The sequence below is a fragment of the Oncorhynchus mykiss genome, chromosome 12, assembly GCF_013265735.2.
Source record: "Oncorhynchus mykiss isolate Arlee chromosome 12, USDA_OmykA_1.1, whole genome shotgun sequence".
Taxonomy (NCBI): Eukaryota; Metazoa; Chordata; class Actinopteri; order Salmoniformes; family Salmonidae; genus Oncorhynchus; species Oncorhynchus mykiss.
Genome location: NC_048576.1, coordinates 64031963 through 64049532, shown reverse-complemented (window position 1 = coordinate 64049532; position 17570 = coordinate 64031963). Strand labels below are relative to the sequence as shown.

The window sequence follows — 17570 nt, the reverse complement described above, 5'->3', positions numbered from 1 at the left end:
GCTTTTGTAGGTAAACTTTTGAAGGGTAGGGTACTTGAGCTTGTACCCTTAAAAGGGAATACACCTCAGCAATGTATTTTTTTTAAATTACCAGAAAGGTGAGTTCCAGACCTTTCTAAAATTATGCAACATTATCAGTTTGTTTATGGCCATCTCATGAAAAAATAAAGTTTTGGTATGTCTGTTTAGGCAGAAATCAAAATGTTGCCCTATCATTCAAACCATTTAAAATACTGAAACTATACTGGAACAATTATCATTGACTCCAAAACAAACGTCATGATTTATGTTCAGTTCTAGGTTTTTCTCTCCACATTTTGGGTAAAAATCGAATGGGGTTTTCAAGCTTTTTTTTCAAATGGAGTTTTCAAGCTTCTGAACCTGGCAGATCACACTCATTTAAAGTTTGACTACGCGTGATGTTGCAGCACCGTAGGTTGAGATGAGACGCAAGACGTTGTTCTCACACAGTCACACAGAGTATCCGAGCATGTGCACAGGTGTGCTTCACGCTGCTTCAAAGTGATAGCTTCCAGATCAAAAGAGTGGAGAAGTTTAGTCTCGCCTTCAGCGCTACTGGTAGTTGCGGAAATGTACCCAATACAACTCAGTGGAGGCTGCTGAGGGGAGGATGACTCATAATAATTTGGGCTCTTCCTGTACCCAAGAATGCAAAGATAAATGAACTAAATGACTATCACTCTGTTGCACTCACTGCTTTGAGAGACTAGTCAAGGATCATATCACACCTAGACCCACTTCAATTTGCTTACTGCCTCAATAGACAAGAGGAATACCTATGTGAGAATGCTGTTCATTGACTATAGCTCAGCATTCAACACCATAGTACCCTCCAAGATCATCATTATGCTTGAGGCCCTGGGTCTCAACCCCGCCCTGTGCAATTGGGTCCTAGACTTTCCGACGGGCCGCACCCAGGTGGTCAGTCGTCCTCAACACCAGGGCCCCACAGGGTGCGTTCTCAGCCCACTCCTTCACTTAGATTTGTGTGTTTTAGCTATTTGTTGTGGAATTGTTAGATATTACTTGTTAGATATTGCTGCATTGTAGGAAATAGAAGCACAAGCATTTCGCTACACTCACAATAACATCTGCTAACCATGTGTATGTGACCAATACATTTGATTTGATTCTATTGTTGATTTGAATTGTAAATCCGTAACTCGGGCCTTTTTCTAGAGCTATGAGCTGAAGATCACTGAATCGACCTTGTTTTTGTTTTTTTTTAGTTCCCAGTTGTCATGAAAGCACCATAAATCCAGAGAATGACAGACTTTGATGACAAAATTTGCCTGCAAGAAGGACCTCCGTGCCACATTCCTTTTCAAGTGAGCACAGCACAACAAGATGAGTCCAAATTTTTTTTGTAATAAGTTGTAATATGCAGGGAAGAAATGTACAGTTGAAGTCGGAGGTTTACATACACTTAGGTTGGAGTCATACAAACTAATTTTTCAAAACCTCCACAAATTTCTTGTTAACAAACTGTTAACAAACTATAGTTTGTTAAATGGTTAGTTGTTTAGGACATCTACATTGTGCATGACACAAGTCATTTTACATACACCAAATTGACTGTGCCTTCAAACAGCTTGAAAAATTCCTGAAAATGATGTCATAGCTTTAGAAGCTTCTGATAGGCTAATGTAAATAATTTTAGTCAATTAGAGGTTTACCTGTGGATGTATTTCAAGGCCTACCTTCAAACTCATTGCTTCTTTGCTTGACATCATTAGGAAAATAAAAAGAAATGAGCCAAGACTTCAGAAAAGACCTCCACAAGTCTGGTTCATCCTTGGGAGCAATTTCCAAATGCCTGAAGGTACCACATTCATCTGTACAAATAATAGTACGCAAGTTTAAACACCATGGGATCACGCAGCTGTCATACCACTCAGGAAGGAGAAGCGTTCTGAGATGAATGACTTTGGTGCGAAAAGTGCAACTCAATCCCAGAACAACAGTAAAGGACCTTGGGAAGATGCTGGAGGAAACAGGTACAAAAGTATCTATATCCACAGTAAAACGAGTCCTATATCGACATAAACTGAAAGTCCGCCTAGCAAGGAAGAAGACACTGCTCAAAAACCGCCATAAGAAAGCCAGACTACGGTTTGCAACTGCACATGGGTACAAAGACCATACGTTTTGGAGAAATATCCTCTGGTCTGATGAAACAAAAATGGAACTCTTTGGCCATTATGACCATCGTTATATTTGGAGGAAAAAGGGGGAAGCTTGCAAGCCGAAGAACACCATCCCAACCGTGAAGCACGGGTGTTGCAGCGTCATGTTGTGGGGGTGCTTTGCTGCAGGAGGGACTGGTGCAAATGGGTCTTCCAAATGGACAATGACCCTAAGCATACTTCCAAATTTGTGGCAAAATGGCTTAAGGACAACAAAGTCAATGTATTGGAGTGACCATCACAAAGCCCTGACCTCAATCCCATAGAAAATGTGTGGGCAGAACTGAACAGGCGTGTGCGAGCAAGGAGGCCTACAAACCTGACTCAGTTACACCAGCTCTGTCAGGAGGAATGGGCCAAAATTCACCCAACTAATTTTTTGGAAGCTTGTGGAAGGATACCCGAAACATTTAACCCAAGTAAAACAATTTAAAGGCAATGCTACCAAATACTAATTTAGTGTATGTAAACTTCTGACCCACTGGGAATCTGATGAAAGAAGTAAAAGCTGAAATAAATCATTTTCTCTGCTGTTATTCTGACATTTCACATTCTTAAAATAAAGTGGTGATCCTAACTGACCTAAGACAGGGAATTTTTACTGGGATTAAATGTCAGGAATTGTGAGGAATTGTGAAAAACTGAGTTTAAATGTATTTGGCTAAGGTGTATGTAAACTTCTGACTTCTGAAAGTAGTAGTAAGTGTATGTTGTGTAGTAAGCTGTTAGTAGCCCAAATGAAGCACATGTTTCTTGACAAACAGGGATACTACCTAATTATAGTCTGATAAAAGTATATTTTGGTTAGCAGTTGTCAAACAGATAAAACGGTATCCATAAACTAAAAAATAAACTAATGTTAGATAACTGGCTCTAAACTAATGTTAGATAACTAGATAACTGACTATCTAGCTAGAACTTAGCTTACTGTTCTGACTAGGTGGTGCATATGTAACCTATAGCTTGTTTTTGAGATATGTCACCTATTGAATATTGTAAGAGCTTTCATTGTCTGCTTATATGCCCCCGTTATTTGTCCTACATTTCTGACCTGGTGTACAGGGAGAATAATGAAAGAACGGCCCATGTTCTGAATTCTGTTGTACATTTAAAAAGTGCTGAACAAATAGTTACAGTATATCGACGACTCACTCATTAATGTCTTAAACGAAATTATGGCTTGCCTCTTATCCCCTCATCATTCCCTTACGCAATAGTTTGTATATCTCAATTGTTATGTTGCTTATACAGGTCTATCTCATTGATATCTTATTCATCGTTTTAGGCAATGTTGGAATAATTTCATTGTTTTGCTTACTTTGTGTACCATAATGAGCTGATGATGTGCTTTTCTTGATGAGGAGAAGATACTATATAATGTTGTTGGGTCTGTAACCATGTTTGCCAGAGACAGTCTCTTCCCAATCAAACATTTGTTTTCAACACAAAGTTCAGTAATAGCCCCAAGTAATTCCAGTTGATATTGTGAGGGATGTCTTGTTTGCGCAATGCACTGCCTGTGCATCAGTATATTGTCTACAAAAGTGGATTCTCATGATTGTATATTCCTTCCTTTTTAGACCAGATACAATGCATATGGAAAGTATTCACTTCACTTTTTACACATTTTGTTACGTTACATCCTTATTCTAAAATTGACGAAATATTTTTTTTAATGACAAAGTGAAAGCTGTTTTAAAAAAAAACATTTTTGCTAATTTAGTATTAAACAGATATACCTTATATACTTAAGTACTCAGACCCTTTTCTATGAGACTCGAAATTGAGCTCGGGTGCATCCTGTTTCCATTGATCATCCTTGAGATGTTTCTAAAACTTTTAAAACACAAAACTCTAAAAACCTTAGAAGAAAGAGGAGAGAAAGAGACAGGAGGAGAGGAAGAGGATGAGAGGGGAGAACAGGACGTGAGATGAGGAGAGGAAGAGGGGAGATGAGAGGAAGAGAGGGGTGCAGGAATAGACACGAAGAGCTTATGTTAACATGATATCACAGCATTTATATAGACTCCACTTTACAAAGCTATGTTCTGTTTGTCATGCTTATTTAATGCCTTTTCACCAATAATTTAACATTCACTAATTTACAGTTTTTCCGGTTATTTCACCTACTTCTGCTTTAATTCGGGATGTCTCCCCACAGAGGGGCAAAGTATTTGGTTAAATGAATTACTTTATTATACGACACCTGGAAAATGGTTGCCTATACAGCACATAACAAAATAAATGTATGAGTTTCTTTTATAGCCTGTGTTCGATAGACAAAAACTTCAAGCCCAAGATGGGAAGATAAGACAAGAAGGAACTAAGGGTCGCTCAGCAATGAGGAAGTTATTCAAATTAACAGATGATACAGCAACCACAGACACACAGAGCCTATCACCTACCCATTTTTAATGTGGTTAGTTTGAAGTCTAATAATTGGCTGATGCACACACCTATTTTGCAAGTCCCAGGTAGAGTACAAACTTTGCATGAGGCTCAACAATACACAGCTGACCAGCCATATCACCTCTTACTGTACTACAAACATCCTTCTGTCCTCTGTGAAGATGTCCAGCTCTCAAACAACCACCACTAACGGGGAGGTGGTCATCAACCATGTCTACCCCTATGGGTACGGGATGGGGGTTGCAGTGGTCGCATCTGCTCCTCACTGTCTGGGACAGACGGTCTCCTCAGTGCTGGGAAGTTTCCGGGCAGGGCATCCAAAAGCGCTGGGAGTAAGAATTTATGTTTTATATCATTTGAAAATAATTTTTCATTTTGGTTGAATGTATTGGAAGAAGAGAAAAATGGATTTCCTGCTTTGTTTTTCTCTCACAGACCATACAGATCATGATTGGTTTGATAATGCTGTTGACAGGAATCGTGAATAACGCAGGGCCACAAGTAGACAATATTGGAGTACTTAGTGGAATATTTGTCTGGGGATCTATCATTGTGAGTGAGCTGCTCTGTCTAATAATAATTTCTTGCATTTCCTGTCTGTCGTGATGCAAACAAAACATCCTAATAATTGAATCATGTCATATTTTGAAAAGAAATGCATTAACAACAATACAGTATGTGCATTTTTTTTATTTTAAAATTAAATCTTTAATGTAAAATGAATGACTTAACAAATGACTTTTATCAATGTATTTGTACATGGCTAGGCCTGTGCCGTTTATACACTCATGCATTTCAGTTTCTGTTGACTTCTATGTGGGAGGAATTAAACTTGAATTTGAATTTTGGTCACACTGTAGTAATATGTTTGTCCCACCCTACTCCCTATATAGTACAGTAATTTTGTAGTGTACTATGTAGAGAATAGGGTGCCATTTGGTACGTAGACTTGTATAATCTCTTCCTTGTTCCATCTCAGTATGTAGTTGCAGGCTCTCTAACTGTTGCTGCTGACAACAAACTGAACAAATGTCTGGTCAGTATCAACTATTTTTGCCTCAATAAAGTTTAGGCTTTTGATTTATAAAGTTCCACTCTTTTTCAAAACATAGAATCTACTTCACATATCGGCCCTCGTGTTGTTTTCATTCAACCTGTTTGTTTTCCTCCCACAACACAAGCAGTGGGTGGGCACTGGCGATTCAGCAACTGCAAATTGCCCCTTTAATAAAGACTTGCAATCATGATTGTGAACACACTGTATTTCATATTGCATTTCATTCTTCACAACCAATCATTCATTCCTATGTCCACTTTCTGCTCTGTCCCTTAGGTAAAAGGCTCCCTTGGAATGAATGTTGTCGCCACGGTTACTGCTGTTACTGGCACCATTCTGCATTCTTTAGACAGTGCTGGGATCATCTTTTACCGCTACTACTGTGACTATCCAGGCTATCCTTCATACGACACTCCATCCTATATCAACTACCCTCGATCCTATGTCTGTCAACAGTATTGGGTATTTACCAAATGCTTATTCCTTTGGTCAGGAGATATTTGTAAATCGGTAAAGGGGAATTTATCATCTATAATCATATTACTAGACTATTGTACGTACTGTTTCATGTTTTTTATTAGTTTAAATTATACCCCATTTGTAGCATACATGTGACATCTCAAACATGCAAGAAATAGTGAATTAGATGCTATTGAGTTAAATTATACTTCTTGTTAGCCCACACTGAAATGGGAGTCAGAGTTTAATTGTACATAATTAATCCAAAATGGCGGTGTAGTCTAGTTCACTGCTGTTTCCTGTTCCTCTCTGTCTATAGGTCAGGTCCCAGGGAATATCAGGTGTTTTGGCTGTTTTCTCCATGCTGGAGTTCATAGTGTCCATCTGTGTCTCGTCATTCGCCTGCAGAGCTGTCTGCCAGTGCTGCCGTTCCACCCCTGAGGTGAGTCTTTGGACATAGATTTCTGTCAAAATGTTGTACAACATTTAGACAGAAATCTAGTTTCATATACAATGTGGTCCGAAATGATTGACACCCTTGATAAAAATGAGCAGAAATGACTGTTTAAAATACATTGTATGCACACAAAAATGTGTACTAATACAATTGCTCAGAGAAAGTTTTTGCTTAACAAGTTATATTTATTTTTCAAACAGGTATGGGTCAAAATGAATGACACAGCTGTTTTCAATACCTCACTGTGCAAGGATAACAGCACTGACACTTTTTCTAAAATGTTTTGTGATTTGGAGACCCCTTTGGGAGGGATCTTAGACCATTCATCCGTACAGAATCCTTCCAGATCATTGATATCCTTCGTCTGCACTTATTTTATGGGGTTCTTTTCTGCTTAATGCATTCTTATTTCAACGCCAAACCCACTACTGGTGTGTGTGGCGAAAGAGCTCTATGTTCATGTCATCTGATCAAATCACAGTGTTCAATCCAAGTGCTAATGCCGTTTAGTAAACTCCAGGCATTTACATTTGTTGGATGACATGAAAATAGCTCATTGACCACACACACCAGTGGTGAGTTTGGCATCGAAATGAGAACGCAAGAGCAGAAAATAACACCATACATACTGTAAAATATGATGGTGGATCTTTAATGTATGGGGCAAATTTTCTTCCACTGGTCCTGGGCCCCTTGTTAAGGTCAAATGCATCATGAACTTTACCCAGTGTAAGAGCCAATTTGGGTGTATCTTATATAATGGTATTATTTGGGCAATTACACTCCCGACCACTAGGGGAAGACAAATGGTGGTGGTAATCACACCAGGTGATCTATAAAGACACAGGTGTTTGAACTTATGGCGTGTGTGTGGATGGTGGGAGAGCTCACGGTTCTTGCTGTTGTTAAGATAATTTCCTGCAAACACAGAGGCCATGAGCTCAAGCCTAGGAAGGCTTTCTGATTCATGGGAGCAACTCTCTCATTTCCCAGCATGAACGGAACATGCACAGTACCAGCCAAAAGTTTGGACACACCAACTCATTTCATGGTTTTTCTATATTTTTACTGTTTTCTACAATGTATTTAATAACACATATGGAATCTTGTAATAACCAAAAAGTGTTAAACAAATCTAAATATATTTTATATTTAAGATTCTTCAAAGTAGCCACCCTTTGCCTTGATGACAGCTTTGCACGCCCGTGGCATTCTCTCATCCAGCTTTCATGAGGTAGTCACCTGGAATGCATTTTAATTAACAAGTGTGCCTTGTTTAAAGTTAATTTGTGGAATTTCTTTCCTTCTTAATGTGTTTGAGCCAATCAGTTGTGTTGTGACAAGGTAGCTAAAAGACCAAGTCCATATTATGGCAAGAACAGCTCAAAAACAGCTCAAAAAAGAAAAGATAAACGACTGTCCAATTATTACCTTAAGACAATGTCAGTCAATGTGGAAAATGTCAAAAACTTTGAAAGTTTCTTCAAGTGCAGTCACAATCAAGCGCTATAATGAAACTGGCTCTCATGAGGACCGCTACAGGAAAGTTACCAGCCTCAGAAATTGCAGCCCAAATAAATGCTTCACAGAGTTCAGGTAACAGACACATCTCAACATCAACTGCTCAGTGGAGACTGCGTGAATCAAGTCTTCATGGTCCTATTGCTGCAAAGAAACCACTACTAAAGGACACCAATAAGAAGAAGAGACTGGTTTGGTTCTGGTTTGCTCTTAGTAGGACTATCATTTGTTTATCAACAGGACAATGATCCAACACACCTCCAGGCTGCGTAAGGGCTATTAGACCAAGAAGGAGAGTGATGGAGTGCTGCATCAGATGACCTGGCCTCCACAGTCACCCGACCTCACCCCAATTGAGATGGTTTGGGAGGAGTTAATCTGCAGAATGAAGGAAAAGTAGCCAACAAGTGCTCAGCATATGTGGGAACCTCTTCAAGATTGTTGGAAAAGCATTCCTGGTGAAGCTGGTTGAGAGTATGCCAAGAGTGTGCAATGTTGTCATCAAAGCAAATGGTGGCTACTTTGAAGAATCTAAAATCTAAAACAACTATTGATTTGTTTAACACTTTTTTGGTTACTACATGATTCCATTTGTGTTATTTCATAGTTTTGATGTCTTCACTATTATTCTACAATGTAGAAAATTGTCAAAGCCCTCCATCCTTGCCATTGCTGTGAAAGAGATTGGGGTATGTCGTTATCCCAGCTCTTGTAGCAACAGTTTTGGAGTAAACGGATATAGAAAGCATAAGGGGTCGTATATTAAGCTGGTCACCGAGAGGGTCGTGGCTGATGCGAAAGTTGTTGGAAACCTAACGTGACAAGAAGGGTCAGGTCTGGTCTGTGAGACATAAAACAGAACAGGAGAACTGGACAGACCTGTTGCCAAGATCTGGCTACTCCAAGCAGGTACAGAGGAACCTGGGAAGAACTCTGAACCACAGAAGAAGTGAAAGAGGATTCACTCACATTTCACTTTATTGGGTAATTGCTGTTCACCATTAGGGGCCGGTGTGTTGGAGCCAATTTGGGTGTAGCTTATGGTGTTATTTGGGCAATTACACTCCCGACCACTAGGGGCAGACAAATGGTGGTGGTAAACACACATCAGGTGATCTTTGGAGACACAGGTGTTTGAATTAATGGTGTGTGTGGATGGTGAGAGAGCTTACAGTTTCTCCCGCAATAAAATCCACACAAACTAATACAAGAAAATGCAATGAATTCCAAACAAGATACAAAGGATTACTACAGTCAAAATTAATTTATTCAAGGAAACCACTATTGCTAAGTGTGAGGAGCGTAAAGAGCTATGTCTATTTGCTACCAAACACTCACCTGGTGACATTGGCTCCTTAGAAATCTTACATTTTCTGAAACAAATTGTCATGACACCAGTACCAGGACATTTTAGAAAAAGGCTCAGTGTCGTTATCCTCACAAGGTGAGATATTGACAGGTATTGGAAACAGTGGTGTCAATCATTTTTACCACTATCTTTTCGAGAGAAAAAGCATCTCTTTCACTTTGCAATTGTATTAGTATAAAATAATATAATTTCTCCATTGTTTTGAGCATACATTATAGCTCAGTATTCATAATTCATCCCAAAGGTGTTTGATGGGGTTGAGGTCAGGGCTTTGTACAGGCCAGTCAAGTTCTTCCACACCGATCTCGACAAACGATTTCTGTATTGACTTCGCTTTGTGCACGGGGGCTTGTCTTGCTGAAACAGAAAAGGCCTTGCCCAAACTGTTCCCACAGAGTCGGAAGCAAAGAATCATCTAGAATGTCATTGTATGCTGTAGTTTTATCCTAGCCTGCCCCAAACCATGAAAAACAACCCCAGACCATTATTCCTCATCCACCAAACTTTACAGTGGGCACAATGCATTCGGGAAGGTACCGACCCTTAGCATTGTGCATGGTGAACTTAGGCTTGTGTGAGGCTGCTCGGCCATAGAAACCATTTCATGAAGCTCGCGACGAACAGTTCTTGTGCTGACATTTCTTCCAGAGCCAGTTTGGAACTCGTGGTTAGTGTTGCAACCGAAGACAGCACTTGGCTGGTATGGCCTACCACTTCGTGGCTGAGCCGTTGTTGCTCATAGACGTTTCTTCTTCACAATAGCAGCACTTACAGTTGATCGGCGAAGCTCTAGCAGGGCAGAAATTTGATGAACAGACTTGTTGAAAAGATGGCATCCTATGAGGGTGCCACATTGAAAGTCACTGAACTCTTCAGTAAGCCATTTTACTGCCAATGTTTGTCTATGGCGATTGCATGGCTGGGTGCTCGATTTTATACAACTGACAGCAACGGGTATGGCTGAAATAGCCGAATCCACTCATTTGAAGGGGTGTCCACATACACTCTATATACAAAAGTATGTTCTGGCAACTGTAAGAGCACTGAGCAGTCATGACACCTGTATATTCAATAATGAATTACTAGAAATGTACTTAAAATTGACATGTCTGTCTTTTAGCAAGTGTTCATCATTGGGAATCAAATACCGGTACCTCATGGCAGCATGACTCCAAGCAACACACCTTACCCTCCTCAGATCAACTACGAGGTATGACATCTTTTGGAGGTTGAACTGCAGGGTCGCCATATCTAATAGGCTGATCGTTATCTAAAATTTGAATTAAAAAGATCTCACCAGTGTCCTAGTAACTGAGTTTCTGGAATAATATTTTACATTTCCACTGCGAAAACTTTAATTTCAAATTGTGTAATCACCAAAACATTGGTCAGTGTATGAAATTCTGTGGGTCCGTACTTGTGAACATTAGAAAACATTTGAGTTGAAGTTTAAGCATCGTCCAATTAAAATTGTTGAGGTAGTTGCACGTGATATAATCAATGTGTATAAACCCTGTATGACTGACAGCGGTTGCTTTATTGAAGCCACGGCCAAGCCGTGGCTGTGCATCTTGGCACTCCTCCAATGTAAATCAAATTGTGTAAGCTATCGAAGTGCATTTATTAATGTCTACATTCGTTTTTGACATGTTTATTCTATTACAGACACCTTAATGCATACTTTCACATTATATTGTGTGAGCTAAACTTCAAAGCTCTCAATGGCTAATTACAATACAGGGTTTATATACATCATTAGATAGAACACTTTCCATCAAAGTTACTAAAACGCAACTATTTTCAACTGAATGATTAGCCCCTGGTGATTTTTGCCATTTGTGACTTTATAATTTTAACCTAACCTAAGCTCTTGAGAACCCAGTCCACACAGCCATAGGGTTCTCGTTTGAACAATTGACCACAGCAGGGCCAACGTGTTAAACTTTCCCGATTCTCTGTCTAACTGTTAATAATCAATGCGTGCAAATACGGTTTTGGAAAATTCTACTTTCATATCACCCCAAAATGATTTTACAAATTCAAAAGACACACTTACTCTGCGCCGTTTTAACACAGATTCCCACGGAGGTGTTTTGCATTGCACGTTCTGAGCTAAAGGAAACACGCAAGGAAACAAAGAAACATTGTGTTTTTTCCTTCCCTATATCTGTCTGTCCCCCAGCTCTGTTTCCCATTTTCACATTAATATTTGTGTGTCGTTTTGTTACCTGTGTGCTGACGCTGTTCCTGTCTTGTTCCTTGTCTGATCCTCATTAAATGTTTGACACCCTGTACCTGCTTCTCGGCTCCAGCGTCGGTCCTTACATTATTATCCCAATGCCCCAGGACACTGCCCTGTGTAGGGTGCCGTCTTTCGGATGGGACGTTAAATGGGTGTCCTGACTCTCTGAGGTCATTAAAGATCCCATGGCACTTATCGTAAGAGTAGGGGTGTTAACCCCGGTGTCCTGGCTAAATTCCCAATCTGGCCCTCAAACCATCACGGTCACCTAATAATCCCCAGTTTACAATTGGCTCATTAATCCCCCTCCTCTCCCCTGTAACTATTCCCCAGGTCGTTGCTGCAAATGAGAACGTGTTCTCAGTCAACTTACCTGGTACAATAACGGATAAATAAAAAATAAATAAAATAATTAAAATATTTATGTGGTACTGACTCAAAACTAAATGAGAAGTCACACAACTACATTTTTTTAAAGTTATGATTTATTTTCCCAGCATGCTCTACTGCATGTAGATTGGTGGTGGAGGATTTTTTTAAATATCTGTGTTTTTGCATGTACATTGACTGATTGATTGATTGATCTTGTGCTACACAAAGATAAATAACATAACACATTTTCTAATCTAATCCAATCACTTAGTTTTTTTTGCTCCCATTACTGAAATGGTTGTTCCAGTTTTTTAAATGGCTTAGGTTGTCTCTCTAACCCTGGCAGCAGTTATTCATTTAGGTTGCAGGTGATTAAAACTTTAAACTGTTGGAAATTGTAACTCTGTAATGTCACATTGCAAGCCATCATAATCTGATTAGGAGGTAGGGTGGCAAATATCTGGTAAATTTCCCAGGTTTTCCTGGAATCTGGGAATTTTGGGAATGTTACTGGAAATTTGCAACATTAGTAGTGGCCTGATGTGGCCTGTAAACCATGCATTTGAAATAGGGTAAAGCTAGACCTCAAAATAAGGCCTTATGTATTTTCATGGTTTAAATATAATGATAACATTTGCCTAGCAACTCACTTGGTGAAGGCCACAGGAGTGAAAATTTAAAATTTAACGACCACATCTTTGTCACTGACAAATACAGTTATGGGTGGTCACTCCACAATTCAATTGAAAGGGCACACTGGTAAGGTTTAGTGGGGGGGCTACTCAGAATTTTCAAGTTGATATAACTCAAATCTGGATCCACTACAGACAACAAAATCAACAAGTAACTGTACTCTGGCATAAGTGCCACAGGTTTCTTTAAAAAAAATAGTAATGAGAGCACATTGGGGTTTACAGGTTGTACAGTTTGTGTGTTACACAAAAAAACCTCAGTGGAAATGTGCGGTAAAACAAAAAACAGTAAGTGTATCTTTTGTATTTCTACATTGTTTTTGGATGATAATTAAGCTGAGTGTTCACGGTATCTAAAACCGCAGCGCAATCGAGAATCAATTGTTTGTAGATAGAGCATTTTACACTTGAGAAAATCACCTCAGCTATTCGAAAGGGACATGGAATGACTCCAATGTACAGAATTATTTTATTCATTTAACCTTTATTTAACTAGGCAAGTCAGTTACGAACAAATTCTTATTTACAATGATGGCCTACACCGGCCAAACCCAGACGATGCTGGGCCAATTGTGCGCCGCCCTATGGGACTACCAATCACGGCCAGTTGTGATACAGCTGGATGCGATCCAAGGTGTCTGTAGTCTAACACTGCGACACAGTGCCACTACTTCCCCCCGTTTGCAAGAGGTGACATCCCAAAAAGCACCCAAAAATTTTACAACACAAATGGCTCCTATCCTCCCACGTCATGCTAACTGGCTACCAGATGGCACTGCAGTGGATAGCAGACATTTTACGGGCTACTGATCAATTCTGCTATTTTGTGTGTTTTATTTTTTTACATTGAAGGTAACTTTTGCTGTACATAATGTCTCCGTCATCATTTCCTATGACCGAAAACAGCTTCTGGACATCAGTACAGAGATCACTAACCTGGAATTGGATGGCAATTCTGCTTCAACAAGTCGGCAGCTCTGGACATTCTGCTTACTCCAGACCAGGCCCTGGGACTGACCATAACTCTATCCTTCTGATTCCTGCTTACAAGCTAAAACTCAAACAGGAAGTACCAGTGACAAGCTTAATATGAAAGTGGTTTGATGAAGCGGAAGCTAAGTTACAAGACGATTTTGCTAGCACAGACTGGAATATGTTCCGGAATTTATCGATAACATTGACAAATTTATCACATCAGTCTTCATTAATAAGTGCATTGACAAGGTTGTCTCCACAGTGACTGTACGTACATATACCAACCAGAAGCCATGGATTACAGGCAACATCCATACTGAGCTAAAGGCTAGAGCTACCACTTTCAAGGAGCGGGACACTAATCCGGGCGCTTTTAAGAAAGCCCGCTACCTCCTACTCAAGTCATCAAACAGGCAAACCATCAATACAGGACGGAGATTGAATCTTACTACGCTCTGCAGGGCTTGCAAACTATCATGGGCTACAAAGGGAAACCCAGCCACAAGCTGCCCAGTGACGCAAGCCTAGCAGATTAGCTAAATGCCTTCTATGCTCGCTTCAGGGCAAGAAACACTGGGCCATGCATGATAGCACCGGCTATTCCGGACTACTGTGTAAGGCATTTTTAAACAGGTTAACATTCAAAGACGGATTCACAGACGGATTACCAGGGTGCATACTCAGAGAATGTGCTGGCCAGCTGGCAAATGTCTTCAAATACATTTTCAACCTCTCCCTGACTCAGTCAGTAATACCTACATACCTTGATGCAGACCACCATAGTCCATGTACCCAAGAACGCCAAGCTAACCTGTCTAAATGACTGTTGCCCCTTAGCACTCATATCTGTAGCCATGAAAGGCTTTGAAAAGCGGGCCATGTCTCAAATCAACACCATCATCCCAGACACCCTGGACCCACTCCAATTTGTATACCGTCCCAACAGATGCCGCAATCTCTATTCAACACCATTGTGAACTCCAATCTCAGGTCCCTGGTACTGAACACTTCCCTCTGCAACTGGATCCTGGACTTCCAGACGGGCCGCCCCAGGTGGTGAGGGTAGTGAACAACACATCCACCATGCTTACTCTCAACACGGGGGCCCCTCAGGGGTGTGTTCTTAGTCCCCTCCTGTACTCCCTGTTCACCCACAACTGAGTGGCCACACACAACTCCAACACCATTATCACGTTTGCTGATGACACCGGTGGTAGGCCTGATAACTGACAACGAGGAAACGGCCTATAAGGAGAATAGCAGTGACCTGGCAGGACCTCTGTACCAGGCGGTGGTAGAAGAAGGCCTTAAACATATTCAGACCGCAGCCACCCAGGTCATAAACTGTTCTCTCTGTTACCACATGGCAAGCCGTACAGATGCACCATGTCTGGAACCAACAGGACCCTGAACGGCTTCAACCCCCAAGCCATAAGACTGCTAAATAGTTAACCAAATAGCTACCCGAACTATTGGCATTGTCCCCCTTTTTCACAAACTCTTTTGACTCATCACATACGCTGCTACTACTGCTTATTATCTATTGTGTTGCCTAGTTACTTTACCCCTACCTATATGCACATATGTACCTCAATTACCTCATACCCCTGAACATCGACTATGTGCAGGGTACTGGTACCCTGTGTATATAGCCATGTCATCATTACTCATTCCTCGTTTTATTATTTGAAATAATAATATTTATTTTTCTCTCTGCATTGTTGGGAAGGCCCCGTAAATAAGCATTTCACTGTTAGTCTACACCTGTTGTTTACGAAGCATGTATCAAATCAAATTAGATTTGATTCTGTCCATAACACTAAAAATAAATATTATGAGAGTGAAATGTAAATATTTTTACACAACTTAAACTAAATAAAAACTAACAATAAAGGTCTGAAAATGAACTGAAACTAAATTTAAAATAAACATTAGCGATGTAATATAATTGCAAGGATGTGATGATCATGCAATATTGACACTCTACAGGCTCAACCCAGTAAGTAATCAGTTTAAGTCATAGATACTGAGCATGTGTACGTACTGTAGCTTTTTTGTTAACATCTCTTTATTGTAGAATTTCTATCATAGCATGCAACCCAAATGGCATCCTAATCCCTGTATGGTGCACTGCTTTGGCCCAGTATACTATATAGGGTATATGGTGCAGGCTTTGATCAAAAGTAAAGCACTATATATTGGGAATAGGGTGCCATTTGGGACCTAACTATAGTTAAGGTCATATATGTCCTGTGTTGTTTTCATTACAGACTGGGAACTACCCAAATGGTCCTGTGGGAGACGGTATGGGTACAGGGTTTCAACAGAATCCCCTGCCTCCTCAATACACTGCTGTCATCCCTTGAGAATTGGGCCTCCGTGAATACATTGTGCTTTTTTTTGTTGAAATTGTGTTCTCTAGGCCTATTTTTCTGATTCAACCCAGGTAACGGTTGGCACCACATTACTGATCGGAATAATATGACAGTGAAATATTGATAATGTATTGTAATGCAATGTTTCAGTATAATTTTTAGGTTACTATATGATTGATTTTATAACCTCATTTTTTTGTAATTTCTATCTTTCTTTAATTGATATAATTTAATCATCATTTCTTAAATAAAAGTATAGCTGATTTATCAACTAAATTCAACCACTGCTATATGACAGAATATGATGATGCATCATTTTTAATAACACACAAATGCATATTTAACTTAATGTCTTGAAACAATAAAACTGACATAATTTGTTTTTTGTTTGAAGTCACTTTTATCTTGTATACAATGTAATTAATGCCATTCATATTTCGGGTAAATATTGATCTTTAACGTAATGCTAGACCTAAATAAATGTATATTTTTGGAGAATTGGTTGAAGGGTCTGAAAACATCCTGATAAGGAGGGAGTGGTGTGTGGATGTTTACATTGGGCATTAGCCTATATCCTTTCTATCTTGAGTGTCTGCAACATTAAAGTTCATGAACAGTCAAAACCATGTGTTTCATGAAATGTTATGATCTTTTAAGAAACCATTTCAAAGTATGATGACCAAAGTATGAAAAATGACAGTTGCTTCTACAGTGCCATTAAAAAGTATTTTTCCCCTTTCTGATTTTCTCTATTTTTGCATTTTGTTATACCGAATGTTATCAGATCTTCAACCTAAGTCAACTATTCGATAAAGAGAATCTGAGTTTATAAAAAAAAATACAATATTGTCTCTTATCGATGGCGGTTATGATATTGTTTAGAACCTTGAGCGTGGCTGAGGTGCACCCACGACCAGCTCGGAAACCAGATTGCATAGCGGAGAAGGTACGGTGGGATTCTAAATGGTCGGTGATCTGTTTGTTAACTTGGCTTTTGAAGACCTTAGAAAGGCATGGTGGGATATATATCGGTCTACAGCAGTTTGGGTCTAGTGTGTCTCCACCTTTGAAGAGGGGGATGACCGCGGCAGCTTTCCAATCTTTGGGATCTCATACGATACGAAAGAAAGGTTGAACAGGCTAGTAATAGGGGTTGCAACAATTTCGGCTAATTTCGGCTGATTTTAGAAAGAGAGGGTCCAAATTGTCTAGCCCTGAAGATTTGTAGGGGTCTAGATTTTGCAGCTCTTTCAGAACATCAGCTATCTGGATTTGGGTGAAGGAGAAATGGCGGAGGCTTGGGCATGTTGCTGTGGGGGGTGCAGGGCTGTTGACCAGGGCAGGGGTGGCCAGGTGGAATGCATGGCCAGTCATAGAAAAATGCTTCTTGAAATTTTCAATTATTGTGGATTTATCGGTGGTGACAGTGTTCCCT

General features: G+C 39.9%; 1 protein-coding gene across 3 annotated transcripts; it reads left to right on the top strand.

Annotated features, from left to right (window-relative positions):
• The first annotated feature begins 1271 nt into the window (after positions 1–1271).
• On the top strand, positions 1272–16866 carry LOC110538004 (membrane-spanning 4-domains subfamily A member 4A). 3 transcript variants are annotated; one of them, XM_036938070.1, is made up of 8 exons: positions 1272–1349; positions 4778–4948; positions 5052–5168; positions 5596–5652; positions 5950–6135; positions 6452–6574; positions 10600–10689; positions 16031–16866. In XM_036938070.1, the coding sequence occupies exons 1-8, from the start codon at positions 1287–1289 to the stop codon at positions 16124–16126; spliced, it is 903 nt and encodes a 300-aa protein (XP_036793965.1). In that variant the 5' UTR covers positions 1272–1286; the 3' UTR covers positions 16127–16866. The 3 variants fall into 3 exon arrangements, with proteins under 3 accessions (XP_036793965.1, XP_036793964.1, XP_036793966.1); XM_036938071.1 differs by lacking the exon at positions 1272–1349 and adding an exon at positions 4659–4681; XM_036938069.1 differs by lacking the exon at positions 1272–1349 and having other exon boundaries at positions 4206–4948.
• The last annotated feature ends 704 nt before the right edge of the window (positions 16867–17570 follow it).